The sequence below is a fragment of the Sceloporus undulatus genome, chromosome 6 (genome assembly GCF_019175285.1).
Source record: "Sceloporus undulatus isolate JIND9_A2432 ecotype Alabama chromosome 6, SceUnd_v1.1, whole genome shotgun sequence".
Classification (NCBI taxonomy): Eukaryota; Metazoa; Chordata; class Lepidosauria; order Squamata; family Phrynosomatidae; genus Sceloporus; species Sceloporus undulatus.
The window spans coordinates 11,672,390-11,694,776 of record NC_056527.1 but is presented as its reverse complement, the minus strand read 5'-3'; the positions used below and the strand labels follow the sequence as shown (position 1 = coordinate 11,694,776).

The following is a 22,387-nucleotide window of genomic DNA, read 5'->3' as shown; positions in this document are numbered from 1 at the left end:
CCTGTGGTGATAGAAAAGACAGTCAAGGTTCCAGATTTGGGATCCGGGACTTCAAGCATCAGCTATAATAATAATAATAATAATAATAATAATAATAATAATAATAATAATAATAATAATAATAATTTTTTTTATTTGTATTTCCTGCTTCTCTGCGGATCGATACAACAAAGAATAAAAACCACAATACAATACAAAATACAATATTATCTAAAAATACAGTCAGTAATACAATGGCAATATTACTACCAATCATTAAAAAGCCAGATCGTTGTCAATTTTCCATGCTACTAATTCAGAGTGGGAATGTTCCATAAAATCAGCTATAAAAGGTCAGGTGGATAGATCCCGCCGGAAGAGATCCATCTTAAGTGCCTTTTTAAAGGCTTTTAAGGTGGTAATGAGACAAATCTCTTCCTGTAAGTTGTTCCATAATTTAGGGGCCGCGGCTGTAAATGCTTTATGGGAAGTTGTAGTTAGTCTAGTTTCCGTATGTTCCAATAGTTTCTTCCCTGATGTTTTAAGAGTGTGGGGCGGATTGTGAAGGGAGAGGCGTTCCCTTAAGTAACTTGAGCCCAAGCCATGTAGGGCTTTAAAGGTAATAACTAACACTTTGTATTGTGCCTGGAAGCTGATTGGCAGCCAATGAAGAGATCTTAATATTGGAGTAATAGGGTCAGATCTTGATGTTCCTGTGACCAATCTGGCTGCAGAGTTTTGGATCAATTGAAGCTGCTGAACTTGGTACAAAGGTAGCCCCATGTAGAGTGTGTTACAGAAATCAAGACGAGAGATTGAACTCTCAAAAGAAAAACCTTGGCTGGAGTTTAGTACCTGGCTCTCTCTGGCTCTTGCTGATAGGCAGAAAAATATGCATTGGATGCATTGTAATGAGTGCCTTGAAGCACAGTGCAGAAACCTTAAACAGGGCCACATGTCACGCAGGTGATTGCCTTCTCCATGGTAACTGGAATTCCATTTTTCTTCCTTGTACTACCTGCTCCGGGCAAGGAAGCAGGCTCAGCCCTGGGCAGCCTACCATTGGCTGTATGGTTCTATGTTTTCCCCACATGGTATGCTTTCATTGGCTCCCCCTCCCCCCTCTCACCCATCCATCCATCCAGGCGGCTTCACGGTATGATAACAGAAGTGCGGGGAGAGCCCACAAGCTCACAAGCCAGTGACAGCTGCATCATCCACAGCAGATTCAGCTCCTTTGCTGAGATCTATAGCAATGAGAAGAGCCCTGTGCTGAAGTGGGGTGGGGGAAAGAGCAAGCCTTGTGGATGAACAGCAAGGGCTGTGAGGGCGTGCCAAAGCTGCCCAGTCTGAATTTTACAGCTGTGTATAGTACAGTTTGAGCTGAGCAGAGGCTGAAATCTTGCAAAGTAGGTAAGCCTTCAAAATTCAGCTGACATACATTGAATAGCATTTGTGGATCAAAAACCTGACCTTTGGGGGCAAATCTTCAGGATGTTTTTGGAAGACTGCTGGAGTCCAGCAAAAGTGGTAGCCTCTTTTCTTTTGGCTTTGTTGTGGCTGTGTAGCTCTGGTAGATACTCAAGAGTAGAATTAGCTCCCTCCCTCCCCCTCCTTCTCTGCCTCCCCCCTTTTATTGCAGTAGTGGTGGTGAGGATGATGAGGGTGAAATTTCTTTCCTGTCAACTTGGAGCCAAGTGTCCTGAGGGCAGTCAAATTCAGTTTGGAGAATGTTTGATCATCAGAACTGTCCTTGAGCTCAATGGAAAGAAAAATGCCAAGACTGGTAAATGTAAATATGTGAAACTGGAGGTCAAAAAGTTCTAACACTTACAATTGTAGGAGCAGCTACATTGTAAGTTAGAATGAGATTCAGTGCTGCTGCTTTTCCCAGATATACTGCAGTGTTGCATTTCACATGGCAAACCAAAAGTTGGGAGTTTTTATAAGAAATACGCCCCCCCACCGCACCCAAATGAATGAGTGGGTGGCATATGTCCCTCACTTCCAAATGAATGGGTGGTGATGAGATGGTGCAGGAATGATGGCAAGAGAGTCTCATAACATCACATTTTTGTGAATTTATAGGGGGAAAGTCCTTGAGAAATTGGATCAGTAATGTATGCCAGTAATGTATACCATTGATGATCCAGTATCAATGCATACACACATGGAATTCTTTAGCAAAAATATCTTCGTTAATTAACTTTAAGGTATATAAGTCAGAATGGATGGATCCTATTAAGGCAGGGATGGAAAATGTGTATCCCTTAAGAGGGTGTTGGACTGCAGCTCCCATCTGCCTTCATCACTGGCTATGTTGGCTAGGAACAATGAGAACATGTAGTCCAACAACATCTAGAGAGTCGCATGTTGCCCATCTCTGATTTAAGGGTTCATTGCCAACCAAAAAAGAGATGAAAAGCCAAAATTCACCAAATAAAAGCAGTCTCATCACAATCAAGTCCTACAGGTCAACTGTTGTTGTGTGCCTTCAAGTGGTTTCCACTTTATGGTGACCCTAAGGTGACCCTATCATGGTGTTTCCTTGGCAAGCTTTGTTCAGAAGAGGTTTGCCATTGCCTTTCCCTGAGGCTGAGAGTGTATGGCTTGCCTGAGGTCACCCAGTGGGTTTCATGGCTAAGGTAGGAATTGAACCTGGGTCTCCAGAATCATAGTCCAGTGCTCAAACCTCTATGCCACACTGGCTCTTTCAATTGTTAACTGACCAAGAAATGCCTTGACATTTATTAGTCTGTGGGGAAACTGGCCACTTCAAAATGTATTATTATTGTGAGAGTTGTAGTTCATTGTGTGTTTGTGTGTGTGCAAGATAGGATTGTAGTCCAACACATCTGGAATATACTAAAGTTTGGGGAATGCTGGGTGGCTACAACCCAAATAAATGCTTCCTTCTCTAAGCAAAAATAGAAGCTTTAATGAACACGGGGGGCATGGGATGAACTGAAGGCCCAAGGAGAATTTTCCTTTCTTCTGCCCAGAAAAAGGGGAAAGCTTTTCTATATGTGTTAAACTAGCATGTTGCTGTTGTTCTTGTGTGCCTTCAAGTCATGTCCAACTTACAGCAAGCATAAGGCAAATCTGTCATGGGGTTTTCTTGGTGAGATTTATTCAAGGGGCTGAAGAGGGGAAGGTCACCCAGTTAGTTTCCATGGCTGAGTGGAGATCCGAACCCTGGTTTCCCAGAGTCCTATTTATTTATTTAGGTATTTATATCCCGCCCTTCAGCCCTAATGGCTCTCAGGGTGGCTTACAATTATTATTTTTAATCAGACAGTTCCCTGCCCTCAGGCTTACAATCTAAAAGACATGAAACAAAAGGAGAAGGGAATGGTGGAGGGAAAGGGGATGAGGTCCAGTGGTTCTTCTCTCCCTTTGAGGCCTCCTAGTCCAGCACTAAAATCACTAAACCACAGTGGGATCTCAAAACTAAAAAATAGAGCCTGCCATCTCTGCACTGAGGGCAGCTGAGACCTTTTCATAAACAGAGAAGAGCAAGGAGCTGTCCTTTGGGACTTTGCAATCAAAGTGATGAAGTTTGCTTTTAAGCCTAAAGCTTATTACACAAGCGAAGGTTTTCCTTAAGCAGACAAAATGCAGCCCTCCAGACACTGATGGACTCTAACTCCCAGCATTCTCCATTATTGTTTATACTGTCTAGGGCTGATGGGAGTTGCAGCCCAGGGCCACATTTTGTGCCACCCCTGCTATCAACTGGAATAAAGGTAATTTGGAGCAGCATCATTTAAGACTGTTGATTTGCAGACCTGGGAGAGAAACACTTTTGCTCAGTAGTGTAAGAGCCAGGTTATGTTATAAGGTGTGATTCATAGTGCCTGAGTAACTGTGTTGAGCTGGAGAAAATAATGAGACAGCTGACCCTGAGTGAAGTGTGTGTGTGTGTTGTTTACATGGGATTTTTGTACTGTCATAGTCTTTCCTTCAGGTAGGAATAAAAGTGGGGCTGCATTAAGGGAAGCTTTCATGTACATTCAGCCAAAGCAAAGTTTGGGGTGGAGATGAATTTACATTAGATTATTGCTCACTCATTTGGGGAAAGCTGTTCATTGGGTGCTGAAAAAGCAATCTGTGTTATTTTGAAACCTGGCTGTGACCAGCATGCAAAAGAACCACTTCTTTCCATAAGTGGGTTCATGCTTCATTGGCTTCACAGGTGTGTGTTACTCCAGGCGCTTCATGAAAGGCAGATGAATTGATTCAGCAATGATGTTAAGGATGGGGGACGGGCTGATCCCAATCTATCCTAGGAGCTCCAGTTTGCTGACTTTATGGTATCCTCTTCCAATCTGGCACCAGCAAGATGTGTTGGAATAAAACTCTCATCACCCCTGGCTGAGGATGATAGGATCTGTAGCCTGATACATCTGGAGGCTGTGGGAAGTTGCTCTGGTTTCACAGAAGATGGTGAAGTCATTGGGTGACCTTGGGCAAGTCACATTCTCTCAGCCTCAAAGAGAGGCAAAGGCAACCCTCCAAACAAATCTTGCCAAGAAAATCCCATGACAGGGTCACCATAAGTTGGAAATCACTTGAAGGCACAGAACATTGTAGAATCACAAGTGACTTCAAGTACTAGAATTTGGTGGATTCTGTACAACAGAGCCACAGCATTAAAAGTGGTGTCTAACTTCTATAACAGTGCATGTAGATGATGTACTTCCCCCACTCTGCTCTCGTGTCAGTTGTATAGCAAATACTTTTCAGGGTTTTAGCCTAAACCTCAAAAACATTATCAGTGATGATGTGCTGAACCCTATCCCCAAAAAAGGTTCAGCATCATGCATAGTTACTTAAAGATTTTGAACCCTGGCTAAATTCACCATTCCACTGACATGGGAGCCATGGGAACAAAAAAACAACTACATGACATCAGAGAAACACAGATGGAGGAATAAAGATTAATTGGGAAGGGGAGAAATCCAGATTCAAGGGTGTTTATCTCAGATGTTGTATCCCAGGTTTGCAATTTCATCCTGTTTAAGCATCAAGATAAAGTCTGTAAAAATCTTGTGGAAAAAGTACACGTGTTTACAAAAACTCTGTGTATTTCTTCAGACTGGTGGATGGGGCATGGCTGTACTCCACTTGGTGTTGTCACTCTCACTGCTGCTCACTCTGTTTGGCAACACTGTAAAAGGACAGAGAGACCCAGAAGTATTCTGCGGAGGTGAGTGGTTTCGCTGGGTTCCCCTGTTGGGTTTCTTTGGGACACTAGGATTCTAATGGTTTCATAGAATTAGAAAAATGCAGATGCCAGAAATATAGAAAAACATATGAGAAAAACACAGAGACCAATCTGTTCCAGCAGAAGAAGGAATTTAAAAGAAAGGCAATGTGATGCAGTAGTTAAAGCATAGACAGGCCACTGTGAAGGGTGAGGGGGCAATTTTTCTTTTGCACGCTCTCCATGAGGATCACACTGGTGTGGTTGATGTGACTGGAAGCAGTGGTGTTATTAGAGGGTGCAGGGGGTGCAACTTGCACTCGGTGACATCTTAGAAGAGAGGAAACACCTGGCCAGGCCTTTCAGGGTGAGAAGGAGCAAGCGTGCCCCTCCCAGCTTTGCCATGGTGGTGGCTCCCTCCTCAGAATGGCAAAGGAAGATGGCAGAGGAAGGTGGCTCCTTCCTCAGCCATGGCAAAAGAGTAGGGTGAGTTTGCCCTTTTGACTGCCATCCCCTCTGCATTCTCCCCCACACCAGGTGACGCCAGACTGACACACTACACAGTGACTGGAAATGGCATGATGCAATATTTCATTTTCAGCCAATTCCTCTCTTGATGTACAATGCAATTTAGCTTGCTGAAGATTTTGGTCTATCCCGAAGGCAGGTGGAGTTCGAGTTGAGGCTCTGTGGGAGGTTACAGGGCTTGCACATTAGACCTATTTGGGGCTAGTTGTAGAGGCGAAAAAACACCTGTAACTTTATTGCATTACTGTGCGCATATATCTATTATTATTATTATTATTATTATTACTATTACTATTATACTTATTTGTATCCTGCTTTTCCCAAAACTGGGCCTCAGAGCGGGAGGTTGTGAGGCTTGCAATTTAGACCCATTTGAGGGTAGTTTGGGAGGGCGAAAAACACAAATAACTTTATTACATTATTGTGTGTATATATTTATTAGTAGTAGTAGTATTAGTATCTTGCTTTTCCCCCAAAACTGGGACTCAGGGCAGCTTACAGTTTAAAAGAACAATACAATTAAAAACATGCAACAGTATATTCAGATGTTAGCTCCACATATATATAACTTTATTACATATATGTTAACTCCACTGAAATCAACGCAATGTACCCTTGGAAAGGGTATTACTGCTTGCATTTCCTGGGAGTAAGCTCTGTTCAATACAATGTGACTTACCCTGCAATTAACAGTGTTTATGGTACTTTTGAGCAGCATTCATAGGATTACTCTGTTGGTGAGGATCTGAAGCTTCCTGTTTTGGAAAATGTACAGTATATGTATCAAAATGGATAATTTAACAACAGCCTTTGAGAATATGCCAAATTGTTGGTATTAAAATCACCCCAGACTGGTGTTGACTGGCCTTGTTCCTTCCAAATAACCTAATACCTGTGTGCCAGGGAGTCATTCTATTTAGGAGCACCCATGCCACCCTCTCTCCTTCCCCAGCAATTCCACCTGGCTGCAAAAAACAACAAGCCTTTGTCATCTATTGACAGTTGTAGGCATAAGGGGAAGGGGGGAATAACTCTCCATCTGTAGTCTCCCAGCAGAGAGACAAGTGGTTGCGTCTTTTACCAGATGGCACAATGAGATATAAGAAATGTACATCCCCCCTGAGACAGATAACCTGACACAAAATAGTTTCAACAACATATTGAAATAAATCCTCCCTCGTGAATGCCGGTGGCTGCAGCCTCAGCCATTCGTCATTCCTCAGGTTCCCTTGACAAAAGTCTTGCTTGGGTGATGCAAGCGCGGCAGTTTTGAGAGACAGACCGCCGTGTTTTTTTCCTGAAAAGCAGCAGAAGGAAACTGAGAGGCAAAATATGTGGCTTACAGATGCCTATGGATTTCTCTCTCAATTCCCCCTCTTTCTTCCTTTCTTTTTTAAGTGGACCTGATATGATAGCATGCCATCCCAAGCAAAATTAGATCAATGTAAGAAAGCTACTGTATATACTCATGTACATGTCTAGAAATGTTAGTCAAAAGATTGACTCAAAAAATCTGAGCCACTTATCCACAGGTAAATGTAAGTACTGTACTTTAATTCTTATTTAAAAAGGAACCATTGCCTGGTGAAAAGCAAGAGCATAATATTTCCTGCAAGCACTGACAAACACACACACGCACAGCCCTCCACTCTCTCTTCCATCCAGCCTTTAGGGTGCGCACAAACACTTATGCCTGCTGGAATTTTGTACGTTCTTTGGTATTATTTCCCTTTGCTTCATAGATCCTTTGTGGCATGTGCCTATATTTTAACATCAACTTCTGCATGTGTCATATTAGAAGCCATAATTTTGGTCCGAAAACCTGCCCTCGACTTATACATTAGGTTGACTTACAGTCAAGTATATGCAATATTTGTGTATCTCTTTGTGTGATTTCCTGACTCTGACCTGGGGCTCTTTCAGACTATACAGTACACAAATTTATAGCACTATGATTTCATGTAAACTGCCCTGGTCCTATTCCATGGAATCCTTGGACTTGCAGTTTAGGCAGTGGTGTTTAGATTTTGTTGTTGTTGTGTGCCTTCAAGTTGTTTCTGACTTATGATGACCCTAAGGTGAACCTATCATAGGGTTTTCTTGGCAAGATTTGGTCAGAGGAGGTTTGCCATCACCTTCCCCTGAGGCTGAGAGAATGTGACTTGCCCTAGGTCTCTCAGTGGGTTTCATGGCTGAGCTGGGAATTGAACCAGGGCGTCCATAGTTGTAGTGCAACAAGCAATCACTATACCACACTGGCTTTTAATGCATTTAATGCCTCATCAAAGAAAAAAGTCCAAGATTTCCACTGGATGTAACAATGGCATTTAAAGTGGAATCATAGTGCTATAACAGCACAGTGTGAAAGGGCCTTTGAAGTGCATCTCTGGGATAAATCCACACTGTTTACTGTTCAATTAGTTCATGTCAACAGTATGCCCCCAAACTGAATTCCATTGGAATTTAACCATTTCCATTTTCCACTCACTTTTTTTTGCTGCTAATGAACTGGAAGAGGAGGAAGATGCTAAAGCTTCCCATCTTGTATCTTCCAAATTATAATTCCCTCCATTTTCAGCACAGCTCTTGGAAAGTTACTATGAAGGTATTTGGTTGCAGGTATTGTTCCATGGCTCTAAGAAGTAATTAGTTACCATGGCCTCAATCAATGCAATGCTTGCAGTACTATTGGGATTTCACACACCCCCATTGCTTACAGTCCTTTGGAGCACCAAAAACACCTGTTTTAAAACCACCCATTAACTGTAAGGATATTTAGAATGCCAGAGAGCAATAGTGCCTCACCAAACTATAAATCCTAGGATTCTACAGCATGTAGACATGGCAATTAAAGTGGAATCAAAGTGCTATAACTGCCCAATATGAAACACACTTAGATCTCATGCAAGCAGAAGTCCAGTATTTGATACAGCCCAAATATAGTTACAGTTTTCACAATGTTTTCATTTCTCAAAGGTAACTAAATATTTGCTTTTCTTTACTTTTAAAAAATCCCAAACACTGAATATCCTGTGGCAGAAAAACATTCTCCTCTCGACAACCTCTTTGGTTGCATCTGCACTGCAGAAATAAGTCAGTTTGACACCACTTTAACCACCATAGTTTGGTGCTAAGGAATTCTGGTTTTGTAGTTTTGTCTGCTCTCAGAGAGCTCTGGAGTCACAACAAACTATAAATCCTAGGATTCCATAGCATTGAGCCATGGCCATTAAAGCAATGTCAGGCTGCATTTTTTCTGCAATGTAGATTCAGCCATAGTCACCGCAATACCCACAACAGAACACAAGGCAAAGGACAAGCCGGCAATGGAACTATGTTATATTCCTGCTCCATACTTTAAGGGGGTCTCACACCCATAACTGTAAGAATAACTTTCAAAATACAGTCACACCGTAAAAGAAGTGAAATTACCCCATGCTTTTGTTATTAGAAGAATTGTGGAGCTGCTCCCCTGCAAGGAAAGATTCATCATGAGCACTTGCCCTCTACTTGCACAATGTTGGATTTTACCCACTGTAGCATTAGGGTTCATCTAGCTTCCAGATTTCTACCAGATGTACATGAACTTAAAGGCAGACATCTCTTATATGTGCAATGAACATAGTTTAAATACACATTTGTAAATGCACTGAGTGTGTGCTGGGATGTATCCATGGGGGGGGGGGGTACTAAATGATGGCATTGCCTCCTTAATAAGAATTCTGCCACCCACAATGCAATTTTCTTCAGTCCACAAATATCTATCTTTGCAGTCACTGGAAAGTTCCGTTAAGCATTTAGAAATAAAGCATCAAAGAAAACCTTGTATTTGCATTATTCCCATTCACTTCACTTTAAAATGAGCTGTGTGTTTGAGTCTGTGCACGTATGTGCCTTCTTTGGCACCCTGATGCAATGTTTCCTCCATAGACTTATGGTGACCCCATAAATTTAATAGGGTTTTCTAAGGCAAGGAATACTCAGTTCCTTCCTCTGAAATCTAACTATTAGCACCTGGTTTTCATTGGCAGTCTCCCATCCAAATACTAACCAGACTGATCTTACCCAGCTTCCAAGATGATACAAGATCTGGTGCCTTTACAGTATTTAAGCTTTGTTTATATGTGTGTTCTCCTTTGATACATCTTTCCTCTTTTCTTTCATTTGAAACATAATTATGATCTTTCATTTTTTTAAAAACATCACAATAAACTAACAAGCAATTTCATTGGAAATGGGAATGATTTTAAAGTATTTATTTTGTATATATTTATATTTCTTGATCAGTGCAATATGAGAAAAGGTCTTCCCCACTGTTGAAATGTTAGGCTGTGTTTTGTAGCACTGTGATGATCTCTCGATTTAGCCGGATGCTCTTCTCTGCAGCACCATGTGATTAATCTTATATTACACACAAGTCATTTTAATCTACCAGCATTTCAGATGACTTGGAACCAGTTGTCATTATTAAAAGCTTTACATACTTTATGCCAGGAAGATTTTTCTGTGGATTTCCCCCCCTTTTTGGTCATGTCTTAAATAGAAGGCTCTCATTCTGTGTAATCTTATTGTTAACAGCCCTTCTTTGTATGTCAGATACCAGCATAATGAATGTGGGGATCCAATTGATTTAATGACAAGTTCTGCTGGTAGAAATTGATCTAATGTTTTCATTAGACTAAAAATGTTTTAACAAGAGGCCCATTCCGCACTGAAGAATGGCAAAGGTGCTCAGAGCAAGCTGTGGAAAATGTGAGATACAGGAATGGAGTATGAAGCAAAGTTCAAAGAGCATTCTGACCTTCAGCTGATTCATCTGACACAGAGTGAATGTGTATCAATGGGAAAGATCTACAGGTTGCAGAGAATTCTGTAACACATACACACAGAGTGACACACAATGGTTTAAATTACACTACACATACAGGGTTGTTTTTTGGGCAATGTACAAGGGTCATATCCAGCTGACAGTGGCATAAGCCGAACAGTACATGTGGGTGCATCGCACATGTATTAGTGCATTAAAGGACACAGAGTAGCATGAGAATGCACACTGGCTGTGTCCTTTGCCTCTATGCATTGCACAATGCAATTGTGCAGTCAGTTATTAGTCATGAATATTGACTATATGCTGCACTTGGCTGGTATTCCATATAGGGGTTGAGTAGCACAACCCTGCTGTATGTGTCCAAACACTAGCCAAAGGCTTGTTGCTACACAACTGATAGCAGTGATGTGGCTCCAGCGAATGAGCAAGCAAAGTAACAGAGCAGCTTAAAGTCTACCACTTACTTTGATTAGCAAGCAAAAGCTTTAAGTCCCAAAGAAAGTAACATCACAAGCTTCAGGTTTGACAAGATTGTTCAGCAATATCCTCCAGAGTCAACAACACAGTCTAGGTCAAGCACAGAGTTCAGGAATACAGTGAGGAGCCAGGTATGTTAGATTATCTTCAACAATTCATGAAGGACAGGGCTGCAAATGTATAGATCAGCAGCCCACCTTTATTAATAGCTGTTTCCCAAAAATCTTCTGAGACCTCCTCAGGCCCTTGCTTTGTTGTCTCCACTCAGCAAAGGTAGGTATGGGTAAGCTGTCTTCTGTATCGGAATGGGCAGGACTCTCTGCCAGAGCTGGTACTGCACTCTTGTCTGTATCTGAAACTAGTGGCTCTGGAACCTCCTCCTGCTCTGGTTCAGCAGCAGGCCCTAGCAGGTCCACTGCTTCAGTCTGTAAGACAGAATCCATTTCCATGTTCTGAAAGCAGGACATGACAACATGCTATGTGGAAGTGATGTAGCATCTCAGTCATAAGGTATTAGTCCTTGACTATGGAAGCTACAGGTGCAGGAATGGAAATCTCCAGGCCCTGGAGCTGAACCCATTCCTCCTAGGAATCCCATCCAGCCTTTTGGATGGCTGTGTTGCTTTCCCCATGAACCATCACTTTAGCATTGTCCCAACTATTCTATACTCCCCCTATCCACTGACTCCTAAAGCATAGTTACATAGTTTGACATCTCACAGATGAACTAGAAGAGGCAGCAGCAGTTTGCTTTTGCTTGAGGCAACTGGGACGGGTAAGATTTTGCCCTTTCTTCTCTCCCCACTGAGTTCATTGAGTACAAACTGCTTTTGCACTTTGAAATCAGTTTGAGCCAAGGGAAATTATCTGAGGACAAAGGGGGAAAGTGGGAGAGAAACTGGGACATTTAAAAAACAGCTGAAACTGTAGGATTAATTGGGACTATCCTTGTTGAATCATGACAGTTGGAGGGTATGTAGTTATTGGCAGTAGGATCTTTAAACTATGAGATGCTGCAACCCCTCATTATTTTTGTAACCCTATAGTAACTGCTTCCAAACCACACAGTGTTGTGTTTTCCTCATGTTTCATTACTTATGAAATGTAACTTTCTCACACCCTTTTTACTCCAAAAAGTAACTTTTTACAAAACTCCTAGTAACTTTGCTTCCACTAGCTGGATTACTTTTGAAATGTCACTTTTGTTGTACCCTCACTGCTTTCCAAAAAATACCCCCACTGGCCTCCAAATAGTAACTGAAAACAGGTATGTTACTTGCTACTTGATACTTCCAAAGCTCTCTTTTTACCTCGATGTACTAAGACAAATGCTTCTTCTTTTTATTTAATCAAAGGAGTTGTCAACCAGTGAAGAAATATGTGACAGCAGGTTACAGGGTCATTATGTTTGGTCCTAGCAGTAACCTGGGCATCTAGGTTATTTGTCCCCTCATTCAGGATGACAATTGAGAGACACATGAGGAATGTGTCATGAGGAATCAGCCTGCAATTTTAGTCTTTCTCTCCAGGCTTTGAAACCAGGGCTAACATTTCAGGATGCACAAGCCTTTGCCGCCGCTGCTCACTGCTGTTTCCTATCTGGGCTGGATTATTCAATTACTCGCTCTTTGGCCTCCTCTCAACCTTTCTAAATCATTTCCAACTTCCACAGAAGCCCTTGGCAGGAGTTGAAAGATGGTTTCGACAGAAAATTTCACAGCTTCATCAGCCCTTCTGGGCCTCCTGCTCCTGGCTTAATTAATTTGAAAGGCAGAAGGAAAAAAGGAGTCAGATGCAATGGTCCTGATCCTGTGTTTGGCTCAGCAGGAGTGTGCAGGACACACAACCAGTCCCCTGTGTTGTTGCTAGCTATGCAGATACAGCCTGACATCCAGTATTTAGTAGCCAGTGATGCTTTTGGGTTTGCCCACATTGCTGCCCATAATTCAGAAGGGCCTTCTTTTACATTCTTAATTTTTATAGGCATGTCTAAGGGGATGCATTAGACAAAACAAAAATCCCCAAAATCCCAAGACATAGCTGCTTTTTCCTGTGGTAGAAAACAAATGTACAAGTTTCCCTTTCTTTCTGACTTTCTTTCTGACTGTTTAAACTGGTACAGCTCAGAGCAGAGCTTGGGACACAAACAGACAGGTCAAAATAAAGCTGCTTCGGGTCACTTTGGAGGTGTGTGGTTTAAATGACACATGCATCTTAAGAGGCCAGAAGCTGCGCCAAAGCTGCACTCCAGTCCTTAGGTCTTAGGTCTTAGGACACTTGCATCATTTAAACAGCATACCTCCAAAGTGACCCAAAGCAGCTTTATTTTGGCCTGACTGTTTGGGCTCTTTGAAAGTTACTTTTTAAAAAACCAATTCAGTTACTTGTTAATTTTTTTTAAAAAGATTTTCACTGTTACTCAATGCAATGATGAAAATAAATATAATCATCCATTATATCTTGCCTTATGAGTTACATTTCCGTTATTCCCTTATGCCTTCTGAGAACTCCTAACCTTAAGATTGATGAGAATGTCATAAAACTTGAAATGTTCCTGCAAAATTCTGAAAATGCCCTTCAAAAGTCATTTTTGCAGGTATCTGGAAATGATCAGTCATTCCAGCAATAAAGTATCTTTGCTTAACAGTTGCATTGCTCTTGCAGTGTGGTTTTGTTCCACTATTATCCCTCAAAGTAACTAGATACATATAACTGCATTACTTGTAACTATTTCTAAGCTCCAGACTCCTGCTACCTTACTTCAGTGCCTGTCCAAGTTATGTTGATGCTACAGTGCAGCCAACTACAAAACTACAGGGAGAATCGAGTGTTAACATAACCTGAGCAGGTGAAAGGCAAATTTAGCGACCTGGCCAGTCAGTTTGCAAATGTTGTTGGTGCCTGCATTTATTTCAGACCATTACATCAGAGTGCTATGAAGCCTCTGTGATTTAACGAAAAATGGATACCAATGGCAGCTCTGACTCATTGCAAAATTTGATTAGCCGACTAAACAGTCCAGGCTGGAACAGTCAATGCCTTATCAGCCAAGGGCTCCCCCGCAGGCAATAAACAGATGAGCTCTGTTGGAACAGACTTTGTTATCTTTTGACACTTTACTGGGAAATCAGTTTCTTCTGTGAGGATGGGAGAGTGTGTGTTTGTATTAGAACAGATGGTATTCCCCTTTGAAAGATGCCAAATCTCTAACTAGACAGGAAACGAAATCCTTCCTTCCTTTCCAGGAAAGACCATCACTCCCATACCCTCTTCCTTTATCACATCCAGGTGGAATTGTTCAGTTTAATGCATTTGCATTGCCTGGAAGTGCCTACAGCAAAGATGGCAGAGTGGTACCCTATCCATTTAGGACAGGGATGGGGAAAAGTATGGTTGTGGAGGCCACATACAGCCCAGGGTTGGTTTTGTGGTCTGTGGATCCCAACTGTACAGATCATGCTTTTTCTGACCAAAACACAGTAGAATCATAGAATAGTAGAGTTGGAAGAGATCACAAAGGCCATCCAGTCCAACCCCCTGCCATGCAGGAAATCCAAATCAAAGCATCCCCGACAGATGGCCATCCAGCCTCCATTTGAAGACCTCCAAGAAGGGAGAGCAACTGCTTTTATTGAAAGCCTCCAAGTGACTCACCTTATAAAAAGGTTGCTTGTCACCTGCATTGTTTACTATTTAAACAGTGCCCACGTTTCAAAATCGGAAGTGAATTTCTAGGTATTCCTGAGTTTTTTCATTTCCATTGTTTATTTATTTATTGTCCTTTTTTACCATTAGTACAACAGCTCCATTGGCTGCCAATCTGTTTCCAGGCACAGCTCAAATGGGTTGCTGTGACCTACAAAGATCTTATTTGGTTTGGATCCAAACTATCTGACAGATAGTATCAGCCTGTATGGCGTACTCACCAACATTTCACACTTGAAAGCTGGAACACAAGTAGCTGAGCAACAGCAGAGTAGTCATGATGGCAAAAGGTATAAATTAGGCAAGCTAGGAGAGGCTACAGCCATTTGCTTTTAGGGAAGGGCAAGATTTTGTCCTTTTCTATCCTTTCCCTAGCTGAGATAACTGAGTGCAACTACTCTTGCACTTTGAACACAGTCTACAGTAATAGAAGTAAGCTGAAGACAAAGGGGGCAGAAGGACAGGTTGCTTACCGAACCCTGCCAGGGAGAGGCTTGCCTAACAGTTCATAGCAGAGGTGGATGGTACCAGCCACCCATTTAGACAACCTCTGCGCAGACACAGGCAACCCTTTCTTCGGTTCTGAGTAGCATTGGAAAAGTCTCTCGGACCGACTGGAGGCAGCAGTTCTGTCCAAATAAAACGCCAGTGCTCTCCTGACATCAAGAGAGTGTAGGCGTCGCTCCGCATCCGACGTCGGGTTGGATGCGAGAGTGGGCAACACAATGTCTTGGCACATGTGGAAAGCAGACACGACCTTCGGCAAGAAGGTGATGTCCGTACGGAGGACCACTTTGTCCTTGTGGAACCTCAGGAATGGCTGGTCCCTCCGTAAAGCACAGAGTTCGCCCGCACGGCGGGCAGAGGTGATGGCCACAAGAAAAGCGGTTTTCCAAGTCAATAGTCTCAAGTCCGCTGTGGCCATCGGTTCAAAGGGCTTGGACTGGAGTGCGGACAGTACCGACTCCAAGCTCCAAGCCGGCGTTGGTACCGACACAGGAGAATAAAGGTTGGCGCAACCCTTCAGGAACCCCTTCACCAAGGGGTCTTTGAAGAAAGAAACCCTCCCCCCGAACTGGTATTTGGCACAGATGGCAGACAGGTAGCATTTGATGGACGTGAGGGACAGCCCTCCATCCAAAAGTGCCATCAAAAACTCCAGCACCACTGGAGTGGACACCTGTGCAGGAGACAAGCCCTTTTGGTCAAGGAAGAGGCAAAATCTCCTCCATTTCAGGGCATAAGAGCGCTGGGTGGAAGGCTTCCTCGCAGCCAGGATCACCGTCCTCACTGCCTCTGGCAAGGCGGTCAGGGCCGAATCCTCCAGGCTACCAGCGGCAGGCTCTCGATGTCGGGGTGGAGAATTCGTCCATCCTGGATCGACAGCAGGTCCGGGCGAGGATCAAGACGGAGGAAGCATCTCCTGGAGAGGTGGAGAAGGGATGCGAACCACAGCTGTCTCGGCCACCACAGGGTGATCAGGATCGCATGCGAGCGGTCCGTTGTCATCTTGGACACCACTCTGATGATGAGAGGGAACGGAGGGAAAGCGTAGAGGAGCTCCCCCGTCCAGAGGAAGGCGAATGCGTCTCCGAGGGATCCGTCCAATCGCTTCCTGGAGCAGAACTGGGGACAGTGGCTGTTCCACCTGGTCGCAAAGAGGTCGATCCGGGGGGTTCCCCACCGATCGAAGAGGTCGCTGACCGTCTCGGGATGGAGCCTCCACTCGTGGCACACCGAAGGGGATCTGCTGAGGCGATCTGCCAGCTCGTTGTCCTCCCCGGGAAGGTGAATCGCCTGGAGGAGGACGCGCCTCTGGATGCACCAGTCCCAGATGCGGAGCGTGAGGTCGAGCAGGGTCCTGGATCTGGTACCACCTTGTTTGTTGATGTAATACATCACGGTGGTGTTGTCCGTCCTCAGGAGGACCACTCTTCCTGTGACAGCAAACTTGAACGCCCTCAAAGCCTTCTCCACTGCGAGCATCTCCAAGGCGTTGATGTGGAGGAGCTTGTCTTGTGCGGACCACCTGTCCTTGACGACGAGGTCGAGCAGGTGGGCGCCCCATCCCTCCAGGAATGCATCCGTTGTCAGAGTCAGTTGTGCCTGGGGCTGATGAAAGGGCATCCCGGTGCAGACGTTGGAGCTGTCTAGCCACCATCTGAGGGAAGCGGCCACCGGTCTCGGTACCGTGAGCCACTTTGAAGGAGGGTCCTCCAACGGAGAGAAGACGGAGAGGAACCAGGATTGGAGAGGTCGAAGACGAAGTCTTGCCCAGGGGGTGACGAAAGTCGTTGATGCCATGTGGCCCAGGGCGACTTGGACGTCTCTGGCTCTCACCCTTCTGTGGGAGATGCACGGCCTGGGGGACGTCGTCAGGGCCTGAAACCGGTCCGGAGGGAGGAAGGCTAAGCAGTTTTCGGAGTCGAGGATGGCCCCGATGAACTTGACCTGTCTGGTCGGCGTTAAGTGGGACTTTTCCCTGTTGACGACCAGCCCGAGGGAGTCCAAGAGGTGCAAGGCGAATGAGACTGCCTCCTGCAGCTCGCCTTGGGATTCGGCTGCAAACAGCCAGTCGTCCAGGTAGGGAAAGACCATGAAGCCCTTCTGGTGAAGGTATGCCACCACCGGTGCCATGCACTTTGTGAAGACTCGTGGAGCCGTGGCCAAGCCGAAAGGAAGCACGTTGTAGTGGTACGCGATGGAGCCGACAGCGAAGGCGAGGAATCTCCGGTGGGACTCTCGGATCCTGATGTGGAAGTAGGCGTCCTTCAGGTCGACGGTCGCAAACCACAGGCCCTGGTGGAATAGAGGCAGAATGGAAGCCAAGGTTACCATTCGAAAGCGATGGTAGTCAAGGAACAAGTTCAATTGTCTCAAGTCCAGGATGGGCCTGATGCCCCCATCCGCTTTCAGTACCGTGAAGTACCTGGAGAAAAAGGCCCGAGGACATTGATCGGGTGGCAAAGGGGAGATTGCCCCTTTACCAAGCAAGGCGCGCACTTCGTCGAGAAGGGTGTCCGAGGGGGGAGTGGACATGAAGGCTCTAGTTGGAGGGAGCTCTTAGAACTCGAGGGCATAACCCCTACGGACGATGTTGAGAACCCACGAGTCCGATGTTATAGAGGCCCAGGTGTTAACATAGGGCCTCAAAATGTCCAGGAAGAAGAGGGGTGAAGGAGAGACGAAGCGCGCTGCGTCCCTTCAGGCTCTCTTCTTCCCCTGGTCGGTGTCCTGCCGGCGGGACTTGCGGTACTGAGGCGGGAAGTTGCGACGGCCAGAGGAGGAGGAAGACTGCGAGGGGAAGCGGTGTCTTTGGGAGCCCTGTTGCTGGGCCTGGCGATCCCAGGAGAAGGTCCCCTGTGACTGACCTTGGGGCTGCCACGGGCGCTGACGCTTCCGGAACGGAGAGGCCGGTGCCGAAGACATGCCATGCTTCTTCGCCGCCGCCTTCATCCTGAACTTGCGGTTCAGGCGGTCGTCGGTCTCGACGTGGAAGAGCCCGGTCCCGTCGAGCGGCATGTCCTCGATGGCCGCCCTGACCGTGGGGTTGAGGTCGGAGGCCCTCAACCAGGCGTGGTGTCGAAGTGCCATGGCCCTCCCCGAACAGTCCGCCATATTCCTGGAAGTGGTGATGAGCCAACTTCCAATGGAATGGGCCTCGTCCCTGATCTCCACCAGCTGCCTCTGGATGTCATCTGGGACGTCCGGGACGAGGGGGGAGATCCGTTCCATGAGGGTCTGGATGTAGGCCCCCATGCAGGCGGTGTAGTTGGCAGCCTTGACCCCAAGAGCCGATGCCGAGTACGCCTTCTTGGCCAGACCGTCCACCTTCTTCGCCTCCCGGTCGACAGGGGAGGTGGCCTGCTTCGGGACGAAGCTGTGTTGGGCTCCATCCACGATGGCAGAGTTCGGCCTGGGGTGGTCGGCCAACCAAGGGCAACTCGCCGGGGCGACCCTATAGAGCGACTCCACCTTGCGGGAGGGCGCCGACAGGGTGGCCGGAGAGTCCCAGGACCTCTTCACGATGGTCTGGAGCGAGGGAAGGAGAGGCAGGCAAGGCGGAGTAGGCACTCGTCCGTGCACCCGACGCTCAACCGGGTCCTCGGCGTCGTCTTCCGCGGAAGCGAGCTCGATGTCGAGGGCCCTTGCCATCTTGACGACGTGCTCGGTGAAAGATCAGATGTCGTCCGATGGGGAAGATGGCTCTGGGTTGTGCATCCTCTGGGGGGAGGCCGGATCTGAGAGGACATCCTCGTCCGAGGGTGCCTCAGAAGGAAGCAGCGGCTCGTCTTCGGAGTCCAGGTCGGAGGAGAGGGGGTCCGTCACTCTAACCTGGGACCTCGGGTGGGATGGAGCGAGGTCAGCTGAAGACTGGGAGCGTCTGCGGGGTGGAGACGGCGATCTCTCGTAGACCGACACGGTCGGGACCGATCTGGATGGGGTGGCCCGGTCTACGGGATGGGGGTTCAGCCTGGTGAACTCCCTCAAAGCCCTGTCCTCCGAAACAGACACGTAGTGTCGAAGAAGAGGTCGGGAATGTCATGCCCGCGGGGCTGGTCCTCCTCGTCGTCAGTTGCCAGGTGGGAGGGCGACCGGTGCTCTGGGGAGCGAGGGAGAGCGGTGTCATCCATGCCGTGGACAAAGTCCATGGTGGGCAGAGGCAGTGGAGTGTCCGGTACCGGGGTCCCCCGGTCTACCAGCGTCGGCTCCGGGTCGCGGGGAGCTACTGAAGCGGAACCGCGGGCCTGCTTGGACGGAGAGCGCTTCTTGTCCTTCGCCTTCGGTGGATCGGTGGCGGGCCGATCCTTGGAGGGTTTAGGCTTCTTCGGGGCAGGATCACGACCGGGTTTGTCGTGGTGCCTCTTCTTCCCAGGCCTGGGAAGCTCCTCCGTTGGGAAGAACGGATTGTCCGGAAGGTCGAGGAGGACAGCAGCCGCTGCCAACGAGGAGGGTCTCGGAGACTTTGCCCCTTCCAAAGGTACAGCCAGCTCCTTGGACTTCGGAGCGTGGCGAGATGCCTTGGATGCCTTAGAGGATGAAGGCGAGGCGAGGTGGACCTCCGGCTCGGTGACCTTCTTCGGACGCGAGCCCTCCGATTTTCCCGCCGGTTTGGAGGTCGGCTCGGTACCCTCAGTCCCCGAGGACTTGTGGGGGCGCTTGGAGGGTCTGTCGGTGGCACTGGGCGGTTTGGAGCCACGGGCCACATCGGAGGTGGTGGAAGGAGTCCCGGCCGGGACAGACACCACACTGGGAACGGCGGCTCTCCCAGATCCGACGCTGGACACACTGGCCCGAGAGGATGAGGCGGGGGGCGCCGAAGGCGGGACAGAAGATGTCCGCGAACCTCCCTCTTGCACCTTCCCCAGGGCGATCGCTGAAGTGAGCCGGGACTCACGGTTTTTCCGGGCCTGGGACGAGAGGGATCTGCAGAGCAGGCAGGCCTTGGTGTCATGGTTCTTGCCCAGGCACAGCAGGCAGGAGGAGTGCGGGTCTTGAACGGGCACCTTGCCCCCGCAAATGTCGCACTTCTTGAAAGGTGCAGGCATTTCCAGTATCGACAAAGCCAGAGGAGAATCCGAAAACGAGGTCAACAGTCCGAAAGTCCGAAGTTACCAGGGGCGGGAGACAAAGAATGATCAAAGTACAGTCCGAGGTCAAAAAGCAAAAGTGATTCCAAGCAAGCAAGCAAGCGAAAGTTCCCTGAAGCAGCTAGCGCGGCGGAAAAAAGGAACTGGGGAAAAGAGCGGGAAGGCAGGGGCCTTATAACGGGTGGACGGAGTTACCGCCAAAAAGTTTCAATATGTTGCAGAGTTAACTCTGCCCAGTGATTCCAGTAGGTTCCGAGCAGCACTGCGCAGGCGCAGTGAAACCCATTTGTATGATTCGCAGAGACCATGAAGAAGAAGAGAGAGAAATTGGGACTTTTAGAAACATGGCAACCACAAGTGAACCTTTCATGGGGTTTTCTTGGCAAGGTGGGGGGGGGGGGGGGGGGTTGCATTTGTCTTCTTCTGAGGCTGAGTGTGACTTGCCCGAGGTCACCCAGTGGATTTCTATGGCTAAATTGGGATTCAGGTCTCCAGAGTCTTAGTCCAATGCTCAAAGCAAAAAAGAAAGAAAGAAAGAAAGAAAGAAAGAAAGAAAGAAAATATTTCAGCGCTCTGGGATGCTTTTGTGGGCATGGAGTTTATGAGAATTGTCAGGTAATGTTTTTGCACACCAAAGAACAGGGACACCAATTATTTTGATTTAAAAGAAATGGCAAGCTATCTGACTGCTTTTTTCATGGATTTGAACTCATTGCCCTGATTTTCCTCTATTGCTTTGCAGAGATTCGTTGTCTGCAGAGCCAAACTGGTCACCTTGTAGTTCCCTCCTTTGGCCAGAGGTAGGAGATAGTGGACAAGCTGAACCCCTGCTGGATGTTCTCCCCAGAGTCAGGCAGGCCCTATTGCAAGCTTGAACCACTGGGACACATCCCTGAGCTCAAATTCCCAAGCGACCCTAAAGATGCAGGGGAGGGTAGTTTGGAAGATCCATGCAGTTTGATTCTTTAGTAATCAACATTCACCTCCAGATAAGACTAGAGTCAGCCCAGGAGATTTTGTTGGTTGAGTCAGAACAGCTAATGATACCACCACATCCCAATATACAGTATAGCACCCTAATATATATACCTAGCCTGTGAGCATATCCTCCTTTTTCTCCCCTCCTTGTATTTACATATTTAGATCCAATAAAAAATAAGAGGAAACTGCTTAGTGCTCGAGGCTGGCTGGGAGAGCATAAAGTGGTTTAGTGGTTTCAGCACTGGACTATGACTCTGGCAACCAGGGTTCAAATCCCCACAGAAACCCACTAGGTGACAGTCATATTCTCCCATCAATGGCAAACCCGCTCTGAACAAATTTTGCCAAAAAAGAAAGTGATAGAGGGCCTTAAGGTTGCCACCAGTTGGAAATGACTTGAAGGTACACAACAACAAGAAGGCTGGTCTAGCACTTATTTTGGCACCTTCAAGCTCTTCTTTCTGCTTCCCTGGCTGGAAATATTAATTAAAAATGGAGCAAATAATGAATACTTGCAATTTGTCAAAGTGGAAAGTGACAGAATTGCACTGTGCTGGAATATATTGTTCCTTTAATACAAAACAAAATTTTCTCAAGGAGAAACCACTGATACCATGCATTCAGCTGGGAAGAAAAATCCAAGATGTGCAGAAAAAGGAGATTTAGAGAGAAGGAGAAAGCATTGTATGTGTAATCTTTCATTTATCTGTTTATAGATATATATATTTATAGAGGCAGCTTTATGTAGTTTTACTGTTGGGCTAGGACTCTGGGAGACCAGGGTCTGAATCCCCTCTTGGTTATGGAAATCCATTGGGTAACCTTGGGCAAGTCACAGTCTCTTCCAGCCTAACAGGAAGGCAATAGCAAACCTCTTCTGAATAAAATTTGCAAAAAAAACAAAACAAAAAAGCAAACAAAAACCACTCTGTGACAGGGTTGCCATAAGTCAGAGTCAGCTTCAATGCACTAACAAGCAACACATTTGTAGATGGCTTCGATCTGGAGATTTCAGTGTAGCAGAAAAGAAAAATTATATATTGTGTTGCAATAATTTTTAAAATAATCCTGTAAGCACAAAATATAATATTC

At 46.3% G+C, this 22,387-nt stretch overlaps 1 protein-coding gene across 3 annotated transcripts in view; it reads left to right on the top strand.

Moving 5' to 3' along the window:
- The window catches only part of CNPY1 (canopy FGF signaling regulator 1), a 66,948-nt gene that overhangs the window by 8,759 nt on the left and 35,802 nt on the right, over window positions 1-22,387 (top strand). Inside the window, exons 1-2 of one of the 3 annotated variants that reach the window (XM_042471430.1) lie at window positions 1,194-1,388; window positions 5,077-5,188. The exons of 1 other annotated variant lie outside the window; for it this stretch is intronic. In XM_042471430.1, the coding sequence (XP_042327364.1) occupies window positions 5,092-5,188 (97 nt within the window). In that variant the 5' untranslated portion in view covers window positions 1,194-1,388; window positions 5,077-5,091. Of the gene's footprint in view, window positions 1-1,193; window positions 1,393-5,076; window positions 5,189-22,387 lie in introns of those variants that run through there. One more of the 3 variants, XM_042471428.1, reaches the window with a different exon arrangement.